The sequence below is a fragment of the Natator depressus genome, chromosome 5 (genome assembly GCF_965152275.1).
Source record: "Natator depressus isolate rNatDep1 chromosome 5, rNatDep2.hap1, whole genome shotgun sequence".
Lineage (NCBI taxonomy): Eukaryota > Metazoa > Chordata > Testudines > Cheloniidae > Natator > Natator depressus.
In genome coordinates, this window is record NC_134238.1 from 108,420,424 (window position 1) to 108,438,160 (window position 17,737).

Genomic DNA, 17,737 nt, shown 5'->3' on the forward strand with positions numbered 1-17,737 from the left:
GTTCAAAGTAATGCTCATAAAAGCTAGCATAGGACTATTATGGAGCAATTATGATCAATGGGATTTTTAAATGTCAACATGTCACAAATTAGGTGGAAAGAGATAGACACAAAATGTGAGATTAAACAAACAAATATTTCATTAAATTGTTAAGTACCATTTATTTAAATAAAGTAGTAACTGTTACTTATTCCTTCATAGCCTATCCATTTTCTAAAGAGAATCCTCTGTCCTAATTGTGCCCTCTACATTATATAGGAATCTTTACATGTAACACTTGTCTTTTCTGTGACTGACTTTACTAGTTTTATAGTCAAACACAAACTGAACCATATAAACATGTATTGCAGAAAGTAAAGAGGATTTTTCATTATGTAAATGTTCTTTAACAAAAATAATATAAACTTTTGAAGGCCGGTGTCCAACGTGTGAAAGGGACTTCTTCAAAGACCCGCTCAATTAAAATAATAATAAAAATAATAATAATATGGAAGTTTGTTTTATAAATTCAATGTCTCAAATGCATTTTAGTTGGACTTCAATTTAATTTTCTGAAAATTAAAAGCAGTTGTTGAGAGTTATAGGAGTCAACTGCAAATCCTATTGATATGCACGTACATCACACCTAAAACACAATAAAGTCATCCCCAAAGCCTAAACACTAGATCTATGATGATTACTAACTTCTTTTCATAACCATTCCATTTTTCTGAGTATGTTTTCATTTTTTTAAACCTTAGGCATACCTAATAAAATCAAGAGGCTCCCAGTAGCTCTGCAGAGAGGAGTTTAACTAACCAATGATCCTTTCCATTTCCTTTCCATTTTAAAAAGCAATACAGAGAGAGAGTGTGCAGGATTTCCCTTAGATAAGTGTTTTTGTTTTTATTCAGCAATGTTTTCAATACTACATCTTGCAAAGATGTGGATGATAAATGAGAACATCTGCTATGAAACCCAGAAAGTTAAATATTACTTATTATAATGCAGCAAACTAAAGAATCTCTTAATCACTTCCAACTTACAAAATTCTAACCTGAAACCTTACACTCTATGTGACAAGTTAGTCATGTATGTATTAAAATATATAGCCTCCTACTTTTCAACCATTACATGCAGTGAAAAAATAAAACAAAGATACTTAGACAAAGTAATACTATACCCCTATTTTAGAGCCCAGTTTTTAAACATAGTGTACCTTAATTCAAAAACAATGTTGTTTCCATGAGCTTGTATTCCAGAAAACTATTAATGTGGGTGCTAACTTGCAAACTATATTTTCACCTACCACAATATTTACATATAGCATTTGTAATGGCTTTTATTGTTTAATCTCTTCTGCATTTCAGTATTGGATGCTATGGAATTATACTTATTTAGCAGACTATAAATAATGTAGTTGGCATGTGCAATTGATATTTAGCATGTCTCACTGTAACTGTAAAAGCCTCATTATAGACTAGCAAATCATTTCTAACAAGTTCAACTGACAAATACTAAAACAAACCTGCACTATATACTGCTAAGTTATTTGTCTCAAATATGTATGCTTAGAAAAAACAAACGTGCAAAAGACCATCCAGAAAGATTAAAATGAAAAAAAAAGTGAACTTCCAAGCTACTGCCTATTTTGAAGTCCTTTAAAATAAAATAAAAAAAAATTCTCAGTAACAACAACAAAAAGAATAGCTTTTTTCCCCTTCCCCCTTCTGAGCTCGTGTCCAATTTCTTCTTTTCTGAACAGCTGTATTATCCAACTTAAGTTGCTCTGCTAATTTCAGTCCCATAAGGACTAACTTGGAAGGCAAGAAAATATAAGAAAAGATCAATTTGCTGGGAAAGATCAAATGAGAAAACTGTGGGGACAGCACGAGGTCAGAGTGTGGAGAACGAAGCAGACCTGTTCTTCATTAACTTAAGCTCTCTTGGGATGTCACACACTACCTGTCCACGGGCTTATTGAACTGCCTAACCCTCATCTCTGTACCATTCTTCTGGGCCCAAGCGAATCACATCCTACTGCTGACAAGTTAGCAGGGGAGTGCGGCTGCAACATGAAAGTACTTTTCTTTCTTGTCTAAATCAGGCAGATTTTTGAAAAGACGACACAGCATTGACTTGTGACATGGCAAGATGAAATGAGAGGTCTGGGCCAGTCTTGGAGCTGTGCAGATAAAAGTAATCAAATGACACTCCTGGAATGCAAATTGGCATTCTTGACTGCAGCAATTGCACAACCCTGAAACATCCCTGACAGCAAGCAAGATTAGGACAAAATGTTATGTAAAGCACTGAACGCAAAAACTCATTTGAAAAGTCAAACTGTAGCACTTACATTTTAATACAGAAATAGTCAGCTCTGCTTTTGTCTGTTCCTTTACTGCTTCTGTTATATGTAATCGCATTATCTCCATCTGTCACATACACTTCAAGTATAAAAACTCAAACAGTGTGAACAAACACATACATCTCCTAGATTTGTCCACCTAAAATATTTTAACAATTTTTTTTAAATTAATATACTAAACCAGAACCCTTCTGTTTTGTGTTTAAGCATTGTGCATACAGAACAGTTCATATTTTGGGGTCTGAAAAGCAGTTTCTAACTTCTCTCATAACAAATAAGTACAAAGTTAACATTCATATTATCCTGCATGAGAATCATGTAAAATTACCAAATAAATAACCTGCAAAAGATCTAGTGATTTGATTTTTAAATCTCATGCTTTTCAGGAATTTAAAGCAGAACATACATACAGCTAGAAGGTTCATTAATGCTGGACAGCTTAAAATGAAACTAGTGTAACACCGAGGACTTATGCCTCATTAAATATAAGACTGAAGATTTCTCCAATTTTTAAGGGAAAGGAAAGTTACACATACTTTTTCAGGGACTTGGTATTCTTAAGCAGTATCTGCTGATCAGGCTTATTAAATATTATTGTCTGAAATGAACTCAATAATTACTGACAAAAAATGCTTACCCTATTTTAAAAGTAATTCCTGACTATGAGATGAGCGATAATATAGATGGTATATGGAAGATACTATAATGAAAAATAAAGTCCTCTCCTGTCGCCGAACATTTAATTAGCCTCCATGTCTGAAGGACACACAAGTTTAAAGGAGAAACATGTAATATTTTGCTTTGACTGCTTACTTAAAAGACGTTTTAACTGTTGGTTGAACAACAGCAACAAAAAAGACACTCTGCCACTTTAATCCTGAGTACGCCAGATTATTACATGTCTTTTGTGCATCAATTTTACAACAGCTTGACTCTAGGGTAAATGGGAATCATCATAATTCGCATGCTGCTTTCAAAACCACTTTAATTTCTGTCCCTGTTGCTGTAACCAGTCCTGGGCACATGCTGCTTTTTTCCCCTCCCCACCCTGGTTTTCGGTGGGGTTTTGTTGTTGCCTGCATTTAACAGTGGCATTTCCTACACTCCAAGAATTGTGGCTTTCATCACTGAAATAAGACATGCCACATTAAGGAAGGAATGGAAAAAATACTAACCCTCTGTCTCATTCCTCTCCTCCCCACCCCCCTTTTTATATATACTATCCCATCTCCACAGTACATCCAATCCCCAAGTGTGGGTAAACAATAGCAATTTACTGTGGAAGCTTACTAAAAGCATGGGAGTGGTCAAGCAACACACCACTTTATTCAATATGGGCTGGTCCCTGCTCCTCACTAGCTGAACGAACTATACTTTTTAACCCAAGAAATATCACTGTCAAGCTTCATATACATTTGCTTCCTAAAATGTGCTTATTCCTTGCAGCTATAAAGGTATCTTCACACCACAGCCCAGGCGAGAGGACTTAAACAAATTGAGATCCTGAGTCATCTCGGTTTTTATTCTTAATGTAAATATGTTTTTAATTAAAACAAAAAACCTGCTTCCTAAAATCCTGGTGTAAAAGAACTGGCCTCGTTTCATGTGCTCACAGGAGAGCCAGCAAACATGCTCTGAAAGCTGTTTTCCCTCTTCCAGTGAGCACATCAATATTTCCCTACAAGTTCTGGGCACAACTGCTGATGGGAAAGGTGTAAACTGCAAGCACATGCACAACCAAAAGAGAAGAAAGAGTTACTGATGGAAGGTGGATTTACACTTCTGTCTCCCTGCCTCAGGCGCTGTTTCTCTCTCACCCTCGCCCCCCACCCCCATCCCCTCTTCTCCCACTTTCAAAGGTGACCTTTACGTTGTGTGCAAACGTTACTCATTTCCAAGCAGAGGGTGGTTTCCAAAAGAAAGCTCACCCCACAGTCCGTCTAATTCAATCTCACCCCCCCCCGAAAACTTTTGAAAAAAAAAACCACACAAAACATTATCCCCTCACCTTTGGTGGAAGGAAAGTAGCAGCAAAATCCTGTGGCCATCCCATCCCAAACTGCCTGAAAGTTTGGGAGAACTTAAATCATTATTTCAACGTAGCACATGTCTCCCCCCCCCCCCCGCCCCCAGCTGTTTGTTGGAACACGCTCCCGAGCCGGGCTGTTTTGGTTACTGCAAATGTATTAACAACAAAATAAAAAGTAAAGGCTAGAATGAAACCGAAAAGCTGTTGGAAACTTCTTACCATCTCTGCATGCTGGTTGTCAAGTGCACCCCCTGTCTTTTGATCTCCTCTCAGCAGCCGTGCCTGCACCAGCCCCTTCCTTCTGCCTCTGGGCTCTCTCTGCTCGTCTCGGTTTTCCTCTTTCTCTGCCCCCCCCCCCACCCCCGCTCACTCTCAAGCCTTCAGGTGATTTGAACTAAAAACAAACAAAACAAAAAACAAAAAACGGGGGAGGGGGGGGGAAGAGAGAGAGTCTCTCGAGCTCTTCAAACCTTCAGCCCCCAAAACTTCAGCAGCAGCGAGACAGACCTTTCAACAGCGAGCTGCCGTGGGGGCGGGAGGGACCCAGGTTTGGGTCTGAAGCCTCCACAGGTTGGTTTGTTGTTGTTGGGCTGGAAGGGGAGGGAGGATTTGCCAGGGGATCGGAAAGGACAATGTTGCTTCCTTGCTCCCCTTTAACCCTCAGCCGCTTTGCATGGCTCTTGGGGCAGGGAGGGGAGGGGGGGCAAGTGCAAACCCGGGAGGGGGGGGAGGTGTCCCACCGAGGCCGCTCGAGCCCAGCTGTCAAAAAAGCCGAGCAGCCCCGGCGAGCTTTATTGCGAGCCGACCTCGCCGCGCGTGTGCTCGGGCTCGGGCTCTCTTCCCCCTCCGGCCGGTTCCCCCTCGCCGCGGCGGCGAGCTCTCCTGCGGCTGCTTCTCCTCTTCCTTATCAGCTCCAGGCGTCCAGCCGCCGCTGGAGAGCGAGAGGGAAGGGAAGGGAAAGGGGTGGAGGGGGGGAAAAGGAAAAAAAAAAAAAAAAGCAGACGCAACCCGAAGGAAAATGGGAGAAAGTCCCCGGGAAGCGCGTTAAAAGGGAAGAGAAAAGTTTGGCAGCGCTGAAGTTTTTGCTCGTGGTCCCGATTTCCTCCCCCCCAGTTCCATCAGCTCCCGGGGCTCTGCCGCTGCTGGGTGTGGGAGCTGGAGACTTTTTTTTTTTTAAGGCTTTTTTGGGGGGGGGGGGGGGCGGGAGCCGTCCCGGTTGTACGTTTGCCGGGGGAAGACAAGAGTCACATCTGTGTGTGACACGGAGCCAGCCGAGCTAAACCCTGCCCTAGAGACACAGAAAAAACACGAGCTTCAGCGCCCCGGCGCACAACTGCAGCTGGGAGCATACATTTTTAAGGCACATGCAACAACATCCACACCCTTTCCAAGCCACACACACTCATCATCGCCATCAGCCAGGACATAATTTAACATGTGGGAACAACACAGCCAGTTGCACTGATTTATCACGGTTGAGCAAACTTTCAGCTCCTCCAACCCAGGAGACGAAATGGCACCAATTTTATGCCTGTTCCTATACGCTGAATGTCCCCTTTTCCTCCGAAGTCTTCTATCAGCCCAGTGTGCATCAAAGGATTTAAAACTTTTCCCTCTAGTGGCCTTATTTATGGATCTGAAATGTTGGCAGATATGTAAATCCACATGAGTAATTGGAAAAGGGAGAGGATGACTAAAGTCTAAAAAGTTCATTTGTCTATCCAGGGGTAGTAGTAACCACATCTGTTGTCTACTTAAATATCTACCCTTCCCCTCCCAAATAGTCCGGATAACAAAATGAAGGCTCCTTACTTCTCTTTAAAAAATAATATTTTGTTTCTTTCAAATATAGTAAAAGCATCACCGTTCTTTCTTTCCCCTCCCCCCCCCCACCCCCAACTTTCTGTGCCCATCTCCAGTGTGGGAAGAGTAATCAGATCTATGCATGCTACTATCAAACAGCTATTCATTGCAGACAAGGGCCTATACATGCCCCAAGTTACCCACTCCTCCATGGAATGGTTCATTTTGGATAGTATACAGAATCCCTTCACTGGGCATAACAGACAAGCGTATGAACTGAGATTTATATTACCCCCACTTCACCCAGATTAGTTTGGATCCTCATTACTTTGGGAGTACACTTTAGGATTGGTTATGGTGCAAGGCAGGTTTGCATTCGCTGCACAATGGTACCGCCTTTATATAGCTTACATTAGAAGGTGCTGACTACCAAACTGGGGTTTTGAAGAATTTAGGAAAGAGAAGTAAGCCACAATCGGATGGGTTTTCTAGCAACAGAGCAGAGACGTAAGAAAAGTTGGTTACTCATTTCAGAGTCAAATCTCTTTACGCACACAGACCCATTCACCCACTTGAGTCAAGTGACTGGATCATTTGAACCAATAAAGGGCCAAGAACCTGCCAAAAAATTGTGGCCACACAGCCCTCTGGTGGCTAAATACTTTCACAAGCCCACATGCAAGTTTCTGCACATCAGATTGCTTCAGACTGGCCTGAATCAGTTAGTCATAAAATTTGGGACCTTCACCACGTCAAAGGTACAATCCCCTAGGTAATAAGGATGTGCCACACAAGAAAGCTGGTAAGAGACTAATCTTTATTTCTTGGCCTCAGTCACAGGGCATGGGTTAGGTTAACAAAAGGTTATACGTACCCCTGTAACATGGCAGTGTCACTATTACACTTACCACTAGAGCCATCCTAGTAACTTCTTCAGCAGTAAGTAAAAAGCAGACTGTCATCCTCATTGGGGCCAGCCACTTGCATGAGAGACACTCAGACATACTAAACCAAGTAGATTACAGTTGAGGCATGGGGCACTCTGTAGGCCAGCGCTACTCAAAGTGGTGGTCCGTGGACCGGTGCCAGTCCGCGAGCCATCAGCTGCCAGTCTGTGCGCACATTGGAAAAAAAATTGCCGGTCCCCCACATCAGCTAGCTTGAGAAGCACTGCTGTAGGATGCTGGACCTAAATTCTGCGGCATGGTACCAGGGTTCTGCAGCTCTGCTGCTGCTAATTGGAGGTGTGTTTTTTTTTAAATCAAACTACATTAAAAAATTACATTAAAAAAAAGAACATTAAGATTTTAAAGTCAAACACTCAAAAGTTAATAAATGTCAGATTTACACATAATTCAACCCCCTTGTTTTATGATACTGTCTTAAGTTTCATGAACACACACTACTTTTCCATAAGACCCAAGGCTTATTCAGTGAATGGGTATGTATTCGATTTTTTTTTTTTTATCCTTCACTTTCAGTGTGTGGCCTCAGGCCTTATTTAAATACACACCATTCAAACCCTTCCTAGCCATTTCTGTGGTGCACTATAACATTGGAGTGCTTCACAAACATGAATGAATTTATCTTCACAATATCCCAGTGAAAATAGGAGGGATTGTTGCCATTTTTACAGATGGAGAACTGAGGCACAGAGGAATTAAGACCAAAATTGTCACATGTCCACTAATTTTGGATGCCCAATTTAAGGCACTTAGAGCCTGATTTTTCAGAGTATTTGGTGTTTTTATAGCACTTTTATATGTTTAAAGCATGGCTCTGATCAACTTCAGTTAGTTACGATCACTCAGCAGTTCTGTTACTCTGGCCCAAGATGTCTCAAATTGGGCAACCAGAAACACAAGGAACACATAATCAGTGACTATGAATATTTAGTTTAAGTGATTTGCTCAGCATCGCACCAAAACTCTGTGGCAGAGGCAGGGATAGAATCCAGTCCCCCAGGATGGTATCCAACTGCCTTAACCATGAGCCAATCCTTCCTGCATTCCCCTGACATGTTCACCATACACCTTTTGCAACAAGAAGTCTTGCAGACAGCAGTCTCATTCACTACACAACAACCCTGATTCATTCCCAGAGCACTATCCATCCATCCTGCACACCAAACAAGACAGGGATCTTGTGGAAAATAATAGTATGTTTTTGTGTAATTAAAGACTGCATATGCATTATGATACAAGGGGCCAAATTAAGGTGGCATGGGCAACCTGAATCCTGGCATTTCCTAACATCTGAGTGTTCAACTTTGTAATCTCTGTGTTCTTTTAACATAGTTTTTTGGATGCAATTATTTATGCTGAAATATTGCATAATGTATACTTCTCAAATATTAGTTCACCCATGAGCCATGTCAAGGTAGTAAGTGGGAACTGCAGCAACAATTAGATCTATGTTTGTATCTTGCACTTTCAAAGCTATTCTAAAAGGAGACATTAAATAGTTGCACCCGCAAGGTAATGCTTCTGAGCAAAGAGTAATTGATTTCCTTCCCTGTTAGACAGCGATACCTCCATTTACTCTGTATAAAACCCTCTTTCTTCCAAATCACATTTGGGACATTGGAAAAAGTGAAATACTTCATTCTTAATATCAGTGACATGGATTGTGGGGCATATATTGGTGCACAGAACCTTAAAAACACAAAGCAATTAAATTCAAGTTTAAGGAAGTATGCAGACAGGTTCTAGCAATGGGTGTTCATATGTGTGGTATAGAGATGTAGGCATTTATTCTAACTAATACAAGGCAAGTTGCATTCATAGCATAACATGAATTGTCTGGTATCCTACATCACCAGCAGGGAAAATGCAAAGTTTAAGGGTTTTCTTGCAGAAAACACTGTTGGGCTCTTCACTGGATCAGTTTCCACTCATACAGTTGCTTAAAACTGGAAGGTGAACTGACATGGTTCTGTGAGGCAAACATGTAATTGTTACTCTAGCTAATGTCTGCCTTGATCATTCAGCATGATGTGTACCAATAATGAGGAAAACATGATGGAAGAATATGTTTTGCATGCAACAGCAAGATAATATTTTGTATACAGCAGCAAGATACAACCCAGGATTCAGATATTTATAGTATTCTTGAAATTGTCATCCTGGTATTACACTATTACTGCTTGGAATCACAGAGACAGACTCACAAATCTTATTGTAAAGATTATAAAGGGTATGTCAGACGTTACAGCATATATTTGCGGCTGCAGTCTTAGTCAAAAACAGTTTCATAATTTAGGAAACTCATGTAAAGGCAGGTCATTTAATTACTTTTGCCTTTTCCACCAAAATACTTGCACAGAAAGTGATCCTAAATCTTGCTCTTGTTGGGATCCAGAAGAGCGGTTAGCAGGAATTCCATTCCCTTGTGTAACATATATAACATCTGTCCAGCCTTCTCATCTCCTTAAACTCTTTCTTAGGAATCATCATCATCATAGTTTGATTTACACCAATCTTCCCCAAATGTTTTGGCAGATTTTTTCAAAGACAAGCATGCTTTCCAGTCCTCTTATTAACTCAATCATAGCAGCATATGCTATGCTTTTGCTATAGGTATTATTCGGTAGTTCTAGAACAGCTTTTGTCAAAGTATCTCAAATCAACTTTCAAACATTAAAATGTATTAAGTCTCACAACTACTTCCCCCTCTCCCATCCTCCTTCCCTCTGAGAGACAAGGCAGCATTTTGTAGGGGAAAATGAGATAAGAAAGGTTTAAGTGACTTGCCCAAGATCAGAACACATATCCCAGACCTAATTTTCAGTCCCATGGTCATCCTTCCTCCAGTAAGATCATTACCCCTTTGAAATCATGGACCTTTTTAGGTTGAACTTTTATTCCTCCTTATATGTTACTTTCAGTCTCTGTCCACAAGAATTTCTTTATGGCTGTGTAATCAGTACTTGCAGACAGCCTTAATATTCTAGGTGCATTCTGGAACACACCTTAGATTATCTCGTATAACTCCTTACAATATTCTTCCCCAGTGATCCTTGATGCTTTTCATTTCTCTTCACACTTTGCCATTCGTTTTTTTGATAGTACTATGATCAAGAGTGAGTGCCTTGGTGAGATGTTTGCAAGCATGATTGAAAAGTCTCTTTGGGGTTGTTTTTTTTATCCAACTTAACTGCTCCAGTCCTGAACATTAACTGTTGATGGGATCTCACTTCTCTCATCATAGTAGCTTACAGTAAACATTTTTGCATTGAGCTTACTTTTATAAACGAGCTGAAACCAAAATACTCTTTTAGTCTCAGTCGTGTCAAATATTGATGTGTGGCTCCATATCCTAAGAGCAACAAAGTTCCTTGAATGGAGCAGTGCAAGTCACCAAAATCTGCCAGATTTCCAGGCTTGAAAGGTTACTACTAAGGGTTTCATAGTCTCACTGAGACAGGTCTTGTAATATTATATGCCCTGAGCAAAGGGAAATCTGAAATGGATGTAGCAGGGCAAAATGAACCTGCTACTATACATTAAAATTAGGTTTTAAAAACCTTGCATCATGAGTCATGGCCCATTTAAGTATTACTTTTGGTAATTCAGGCTCCTAACATGAAATTACCACTGGATCAAAATGCCAGGGGGAAAAAAGTGACTGAATATCCCGAAAATGGTATTGAAAAATATTCTTCTTATTTCCCCGAGTTTGCTTGAATTACTATGAAAACAAGTTCAATGTTTCATAAAAACTAAGAGACTACACTTTTCTATACCTAGGTACATTCCCCCTTGTTTTAGGGTTATCTAATGATGGTCCTCTACATATACACTCTGGGGCTGAGTTTTGGGTCTTGTTAACTTGCTCCCTGGGCTGGTTGCTTACCACAAATCTCTCTGGCCACAGATGGGCTGTAATGGGCCCAATCCAGTCCACAGCTGGAAGGCTGGTGATTGCATCATAAATTGTTGAGTATGACAGGGTTACATTGGGAGAAATGCCACTAGACTACAATTAAGGTAAACAAGCCACAGTAGGGGCTTGTTAAGGGAGTAAACAGCAGATGGCAAGTGGTGGCTTAACCCCTAAATTACTATGAAAAACCTGCTCTTATTCCTCAGCCAGTCCTAGCAAGGCCAAGCTACTTTAACCACAAATTCCTAGCCCAACCACAATGCTGAGAGCCTCAAACCCAAAAGAAGCCTGACCTGCTCGACTGTTGGACTTCTCAGGGGCTCTTCCTTGCCTTCAGTGCAACTACTCTCAGAGGAGTATCCTCCAATGCTTTCTTCTTCCATAGATTCCATTCTGGGGCATTTGAAGTGTCAGGCATGAAGAGCACTGCAAATACCAAGTTCTGAGAAGAAGAGGGAATGCAGTTATTGAATTGCAAGTGCAAGTGTATACAAGCTACTTTTCTTATTGCAGTTATGTTTATTAATAATGTCATTGCAGTTCCACAGGTGAATCTTCAGATCTAGATAAACAGCATTTTGAATCGTCAATGCTAAAAGGTAATGACTCAACTGGGACTCCGAATCTCCCCTCCCCTTCTTATCTGCCCAACTTTTTCAGAGAAGTTTCAGTCCAGATCCAAACTCCATGGCTTGGGCCAATCTCCTAGGTTTGGATTTTTTTTTTTTTAAATAAAAAAACCCAAATCCATATTGACTCCATTTCACCCCAAGATGAAAAGGAGAAACACCAGTGGTTGGTGAGAGGATTCATTTAAAACTCTTAAAATTCAGAAGAAGAAAAAATTAGAGTCAGTTTGAAATTCAAATTTGAGGATCTCTCAGCATTCTTAGCTCAGCTAGTTTGCATCAATTATGTAGGGCATGAGACTCTTTCATTATATATGAACACAAGGCTAGGAAATGTGACTTTCTACTAGGGAAGTTCTTTTACCAATATGGGTAACTAAAGAGACTTTTCCATACCCCACACTACCCTTTCTTATTGTTTAACATACACTGTGTAAACGAACAATCATATGTCGGAATGTGATGTTCAGTATCAGCCAGGTTTCATGTTCACTGAAACTTTCAAGGAAAAAATTTATTTTCAGTCATGCTTTTGTAATTCTAGGGTAAGACCATTGGACTTACTCTGGATTTATACCAATATAACTGAGCAGGGATATAGCCCAAAGTAACTGAAATGGATGCCAAGAAGTACAGGGACCCCTAATTTATGAACAGTTATTTTTTCACTCTGTATATTTCTTCCCCATGGCAAAAAAACAATCCAGACACAGCCCCCAAAGATTACTAAAATATATCGGGAATGCATCCGATGAAGTGAGCTGTAGCTCACGAAAGCTTATGCTCAAATAAATTAGTTAGCCTCTCAGGTGCCACAAGTCCTCCTTTTCTTTTTACACAAGAATCAGTAATTTAAAAAGAAAATCCAGGGTATCAAATAAATACCTTGAAATAACTGATGTTAAAACTAGAGATAGGGTGTTTTAGTCTACCAGGTCGATCTCAACAGTGCTGACTAGGACATTATGAACTTAATGGTCTGAATTGCAAATAAATCTCTTTTTACTGAAGTTATACGGGTCCCATTTTCAAAGGGGCCTCAACCTGCTCTCCATTTCTATACACACCTCTTTGTTCACCCAAACAACTTGAGTATGCAGGTGTGAGGGGGTTCCATTCCCCTCCTCTCTACTTATGCGACCATTGAGGATACATTGGCCTTTCAGTTTGCCAACCTATGCTGACTCCTCTTTAACCCCTGCTGTTATTGTAAGCTAGGGGTCTGTTACAAGGGACTTAGTAAGTTCGGTCCATTCCCTCACTTTGTGGAGTAGAGGGAAAGCAAGCCACTTAGCTGTTCCCAGTTATCTGACCCCACTCCTGGTGCACTTGTTGGGCCTGTGCCTTAGGCAGCTCCTCGCCAGCAGTGTCTGAGAAGCTTCCCATCAGGGTGATCCCCAGCCTCTCTGGCTGCCACTCTCTTCTGACCAAGCTGCGGCCTTTCATCCCAGCTGTTGCTAGTCAGATCAGAGAGCCACAGATGGGGAGGAAGTTACCCTGTCCATTAAAGCCATTGCCACCCTCATCACTCCATGATTTGTGAACTATCACTTTTACACCCAAAGAGTAGATGGACAAGCAAAACCCATGTGTGTTCAATTGGCACATGCAATAGAAAAAAAAAAAAGCCAGCAACAGTCTGAGTGAATTGAAAAATTGCCCTTATGAGTCAGACACTATAGTTTACAGTGCAGTAGCACTTAGAGGTTCAAAGACCATATTTCTGTATAAACATGTAACAAAGAGACAGTCCCTGCTCTAAGGAGCAGCTTCTTTTAAGCCTGACCTGCCGCACAAGTATTGGAGGAACCTTTTACCATGGATCGCTGGTAAAGCACTAAGTCTCTTTAGCTTGCAATATGATTGCCAACCAATTGGATTGCATTGCACCGGTTGGTAGCAGGGGAAAGGGATTACAACTAAAGAGATAAGGCAATCATTAGAACCAAACCAAACCCCAAAAGCATGCACTTGGAATCTCCATATTTTTTCAATTCAATATCCTGACGGTTAAATGGGTTAGTCGCACTTAAAAGTCTTAGCATCCGTTATAACCAAGTAGCCACGGAGTTAGCTGAATCTTCAGCTACCTAGCAGCTACACTTAGGGTGACCAGACAGCAAGTGTGAAAAATCAGGACAGGAGGTGGGGGTAATTAGGCGCCAATATAAGACAAAGCCCCAAATATCAGGACTGTCCCTATAAAATTGGGAAATCTGGTCACCCTAGCTACATTTCTGTCTGTTTTTGTTTGGTTGGTTTTTGTTGGTGTGGGGAAAGCACTAATCCAGGCTTTATTGTCAGTGCCTCCAACAACATTCTTGGTATTTCCTACTTAATTCTTTATTTAATAGTAAAGAATAGGTTGGGGTTATTTGTGGTTGGTGGGGAGAGGGGAGGGGGGGCAGGAGGGGATGTTTTTGTTTTTTTGTAATGGCAGAAATATAGTCCACGTCACATTTTTGCAAGGAAGTCGGATAGTTATTGCCTGCATTCTCCAACAACTTCTTTCACATTTCTCTCTAAGACAAAAAGTATAATTACTGTACTTTTCCATATCATATTCTCTGGAGCTTTTTAGACTGTATTCAACTTTATTCTTATTTACAGAAGAAAATATACACTTTCTCAGTGTTCCGTAAGAGAAGCTATCAAGTTTAATTCTAATCATCGATGAAAAATTGCAGCTCAGATCAATCCCACGTATAAAAGGATGGATGATCTTCAATTAGAGTACTATATTTATGTAGAGGAAGCACAGACATCTGGTCCTGCATGTATAGTTTCATGAGGCATTTGTTCAGGAAATCGGTTATAAAAGCATATCAATGGATGCAGTTTTCCAGACTTCAGAGGAAAATGCTGTTCAACTGGAGAAAAACTGGCTAAGCGTACTTCACTACTACTGTAACACGGGGGCATCGAACCATGTACTACAGACCCGATCTAGCTCTCAGAATACTTCATGCTGGCCTAGCCATATCCAGAGAAGTTTGTCATATTCAGCCTCAGAAGCATCACATAATCTTGCTATTAATGTAGGGCTGGCTGACTAGCTACCACACTTAATCAGTGGTACCGGAAGAAGCTTCTTCTTGTCGTTGTAAAGCAGAAGTGAGTCAGAAGCACTGCTTACTTGAAAACCAGTGTGTTGTAGGAAGAGGAGGGGGAAACTGCAGAATCATCACTGCCTGGGATGAGTGCCAGCTAGCTCAAATGAAATGAGGTATTTACACCTAGATACTATAGTGATTGGTGACCAGGATAGATGGAATCATGATCTAACATGTCCAAATCACACACCATTTTCTCCCAGCAGTTCTTGAGGCTTCCTTGGTGAAGATTTATATTTTGGGAAACCATGGGGATTCTTTCCAGTTGATTGTAGATTTTTTTATTTTGGCGGGCAGGGAGGGTAAGGGACACGTTTTACACTGTTTTAAGTCTCTTTGTTACAGTGCTACTAGTAACCTTTCTTATCAAACAAAACGGCAATCTGTCTTGGAAAGCAAGGAAGAACCTCTTTTGTTCACAAGTGCAGTGACAGGTGGAGCCAAATGGAAGTTTCTTTCTGGGGGAAAGGTAGAGGGTGTGGAACATATACACACTATCCTTATAGGAATGTTTCAATTTTTAAGAGTTGTTCCCTCATCTGGAGATGTGGCTATTGAGAGAGGATTCCCTGTCTTTGCAGAGTTTCACTTTTACAGGGCCCTAGGCACATCGTAACATGGCCTGTTACATCTCTCAAACCTGGTACCATAGCTCTTCCCCCACCTGGGAATGACTGGGGAGGTAGGAGCAGCTTAATAGTGTCCCTTTCTATCACCTAGGAGCAGTGCGAGTGGCAACAAAAGGACCCCTCAATATTTGGGCTATGACTGCTGGGACATCGACTTGGGGATGTGTGGAGGGGCTGAGCCTATTGCATTCTCCTTCTGCCATACATAGAGTCATGAGAGATGCAATGGTGTTGTTGTGGTCCCACAGAGCAGTGGGATTTGGAATTAACAACTCCTCAAGGTGGATGGGGCAGGTCACACCTCAGAGTTACTTTCAGCCTCTCTGCACCAGTCACATCTACACAAGCCAGGGAGCTGGGCGGACCAGCCGGGATATGGACCAACCACTTTTTGGCCAGGCCAAACCTAAGTGGTGCTGGAATCCCACAAGCCAGGTCACAATGCCACTCACTCAGATTTGTAGGTCATGGGGATAGGGAGTGAGGCCGCTGGGGCTGGGCATGTGAGAGGGGAGAGGATGGTCAGGGGGCAGTGTGGGGGCGGGTCCCCTCTTTAAATGGTGCTCCACAGCTCCTGCACATGAGGGCTAGAAACTCCCCCCACCCATACTTTCTGCTCCCAAAATCTTAGAGTCTGATGTAATCACATGACTCTAGGAGCCAGAGCCCCCAGGCACCTATAGAGCCTCTATACCTTAATCTGACCCTGTATATTTGATAGTGGTACAGCTCCTAAAAGCAGTTCTTCAATTACACACAATTTTAACTAGAAATGCTACAAGAATCCTCTCTGAAGGGAGTCTTCCATTGAAATCGGAGCATATTCCTGTATTGATCTCCTAATTTACATATTGCCATACCTCCCCTAAGGCCCCACATTATAACTTTCTCGTCTATCTTAGTTATGACCAAGAATGCTCCTAAATCAGCCTAAAGATAGCATGCAGTCGAGTGGTCAGAGCAAGAGACAGTCAAGACTGGTGTTCTGTTCTGAACTTTTCCCCATGCTGTGTAACCTTGAGAAAATAACTCCAGTCAGAGAATGATGAGATCTAATTTTTCAGAGGGTGCTGAGCACCTGCAGCTCTAGTTGGCTTCACTGGGAGCTGAAAATGCTCAATACCCCTGAAAAAAGTTAAATTAGGTGCCCAAAATTAGACTCCACAATTTGAAAATATTGTGTCTATTTGCATTTAGATATTATCCCTCTCTGTAAAAATAGGGATAGCAACATTTTGGTACCTCAATATTGTCTTTCCTCTTTGAGATCCTCAGATGAAAGGTACTATACAAGCATTGCTATAATCCCGTCTAATAAGTCAAAGCTAGGAATCAAACCAGTCTTTTGCACAGTATTACAGAGCACTAACCACAATAAGGCTATTCAGGTGACCCAGAACTAACCTGTGATACTTAAGTCACTTCCAGCCTGGGGATTTCTTAAAGCACTGTATTTTCAGAAAGCAATAACATTTGGATTGGGGGCAGAATGGTTGTTTTGTCTTTTTTGTAAATCTTTTCAGATGCTGGTTGTGATTACAATTTGAAATGGTAGCTCTCCCTAGTGAAATAGTCACTAAATCACAGCCAAACTTTAGTGCTCACTAGAACTGCTCCCAAGACTGCCCATTGCAATGGGTGTTAAAGTATTTGTTTACAAAGAATGTATTTACAGGAAGAACAAAGAGGGGTTGTCACCAAAGTCAAATGATAGCAGTATACCCCTTTCATCTACCCATCATCGGTAAATTTATAAGGCTCAGACCAGGATATTTAACAACACTTGCTGTAATCACAGATGCCACATCCTGTTTGATGACTACTACTGTCTGCGTGAGACAAAAAATGTCTCTTACTTTTTTTCAAAAGTACCATAAGAAAAATATAACCAATTCTTAACTGTAAACAGGGGTGGACAGAGAGGGTTTGAGCATTAGCCTGCTAAACCCAGGGTTGTGAGTTCAATCCTTGAGGGGCTATTTCGGGATTTGGGGATTGGTCCTGCTTTGAGCAGCGGGTTGGACTAGATGACCTCCTGAGGTCCCTTCCAACCCTGATATTCTATGATTCTGTGAAACTTTCATGCTGTGTAGACCAATAGAAAATGCCCCCACAAAAAAGATAGCCACCATGGAAAGTTTGGATTTGTAAATTAAACTCAATAGGTAGTAAGAGAGTATTATTTCATCACAGCGCTATGCTTTAATACAGAGCTCCTTTAGAGAATGGGTATTTTGATACTTTTTTCCCCTCAGTAATTTGTGTTGATGTTCACGTGCTTTGTGAACTTCCCCAAATCATTT

At 41.2% G+C, this 17,737-nt stretch overlaps 1 protein-coding gene across 2 annotated transcripts in view; it reads right to left on the reverse strand.

The window, feature by feature from the left end:
• The window catches only part of BNC2 (basonuclin zinc finger protein 2), a 473,281-nt gene that overhangs the window by 389,755 nt on the left and 65,789 nt on the right, over positions 1–17,737 (reverse strand). Inside the window, exon 3 of one of the 2 annotated variants that reach the window (XM_074953438.1) lies at positions 11,357–11,505. In XM_074953438.1, the coding sequence (XP_074809539.1) occupies positions 11,357–11,455 (99 nt within the window). In that variant the 5' untranslated portion in view covers positions 11,456–11,505. Of the gene's footprint in view, positions 1–4,595; positions 4,965–11,356; positions 11,506–17,737 lie in introns of those variants that run through there. The other variant, XM_074953440.1, reaches the window with a different exon arrangement.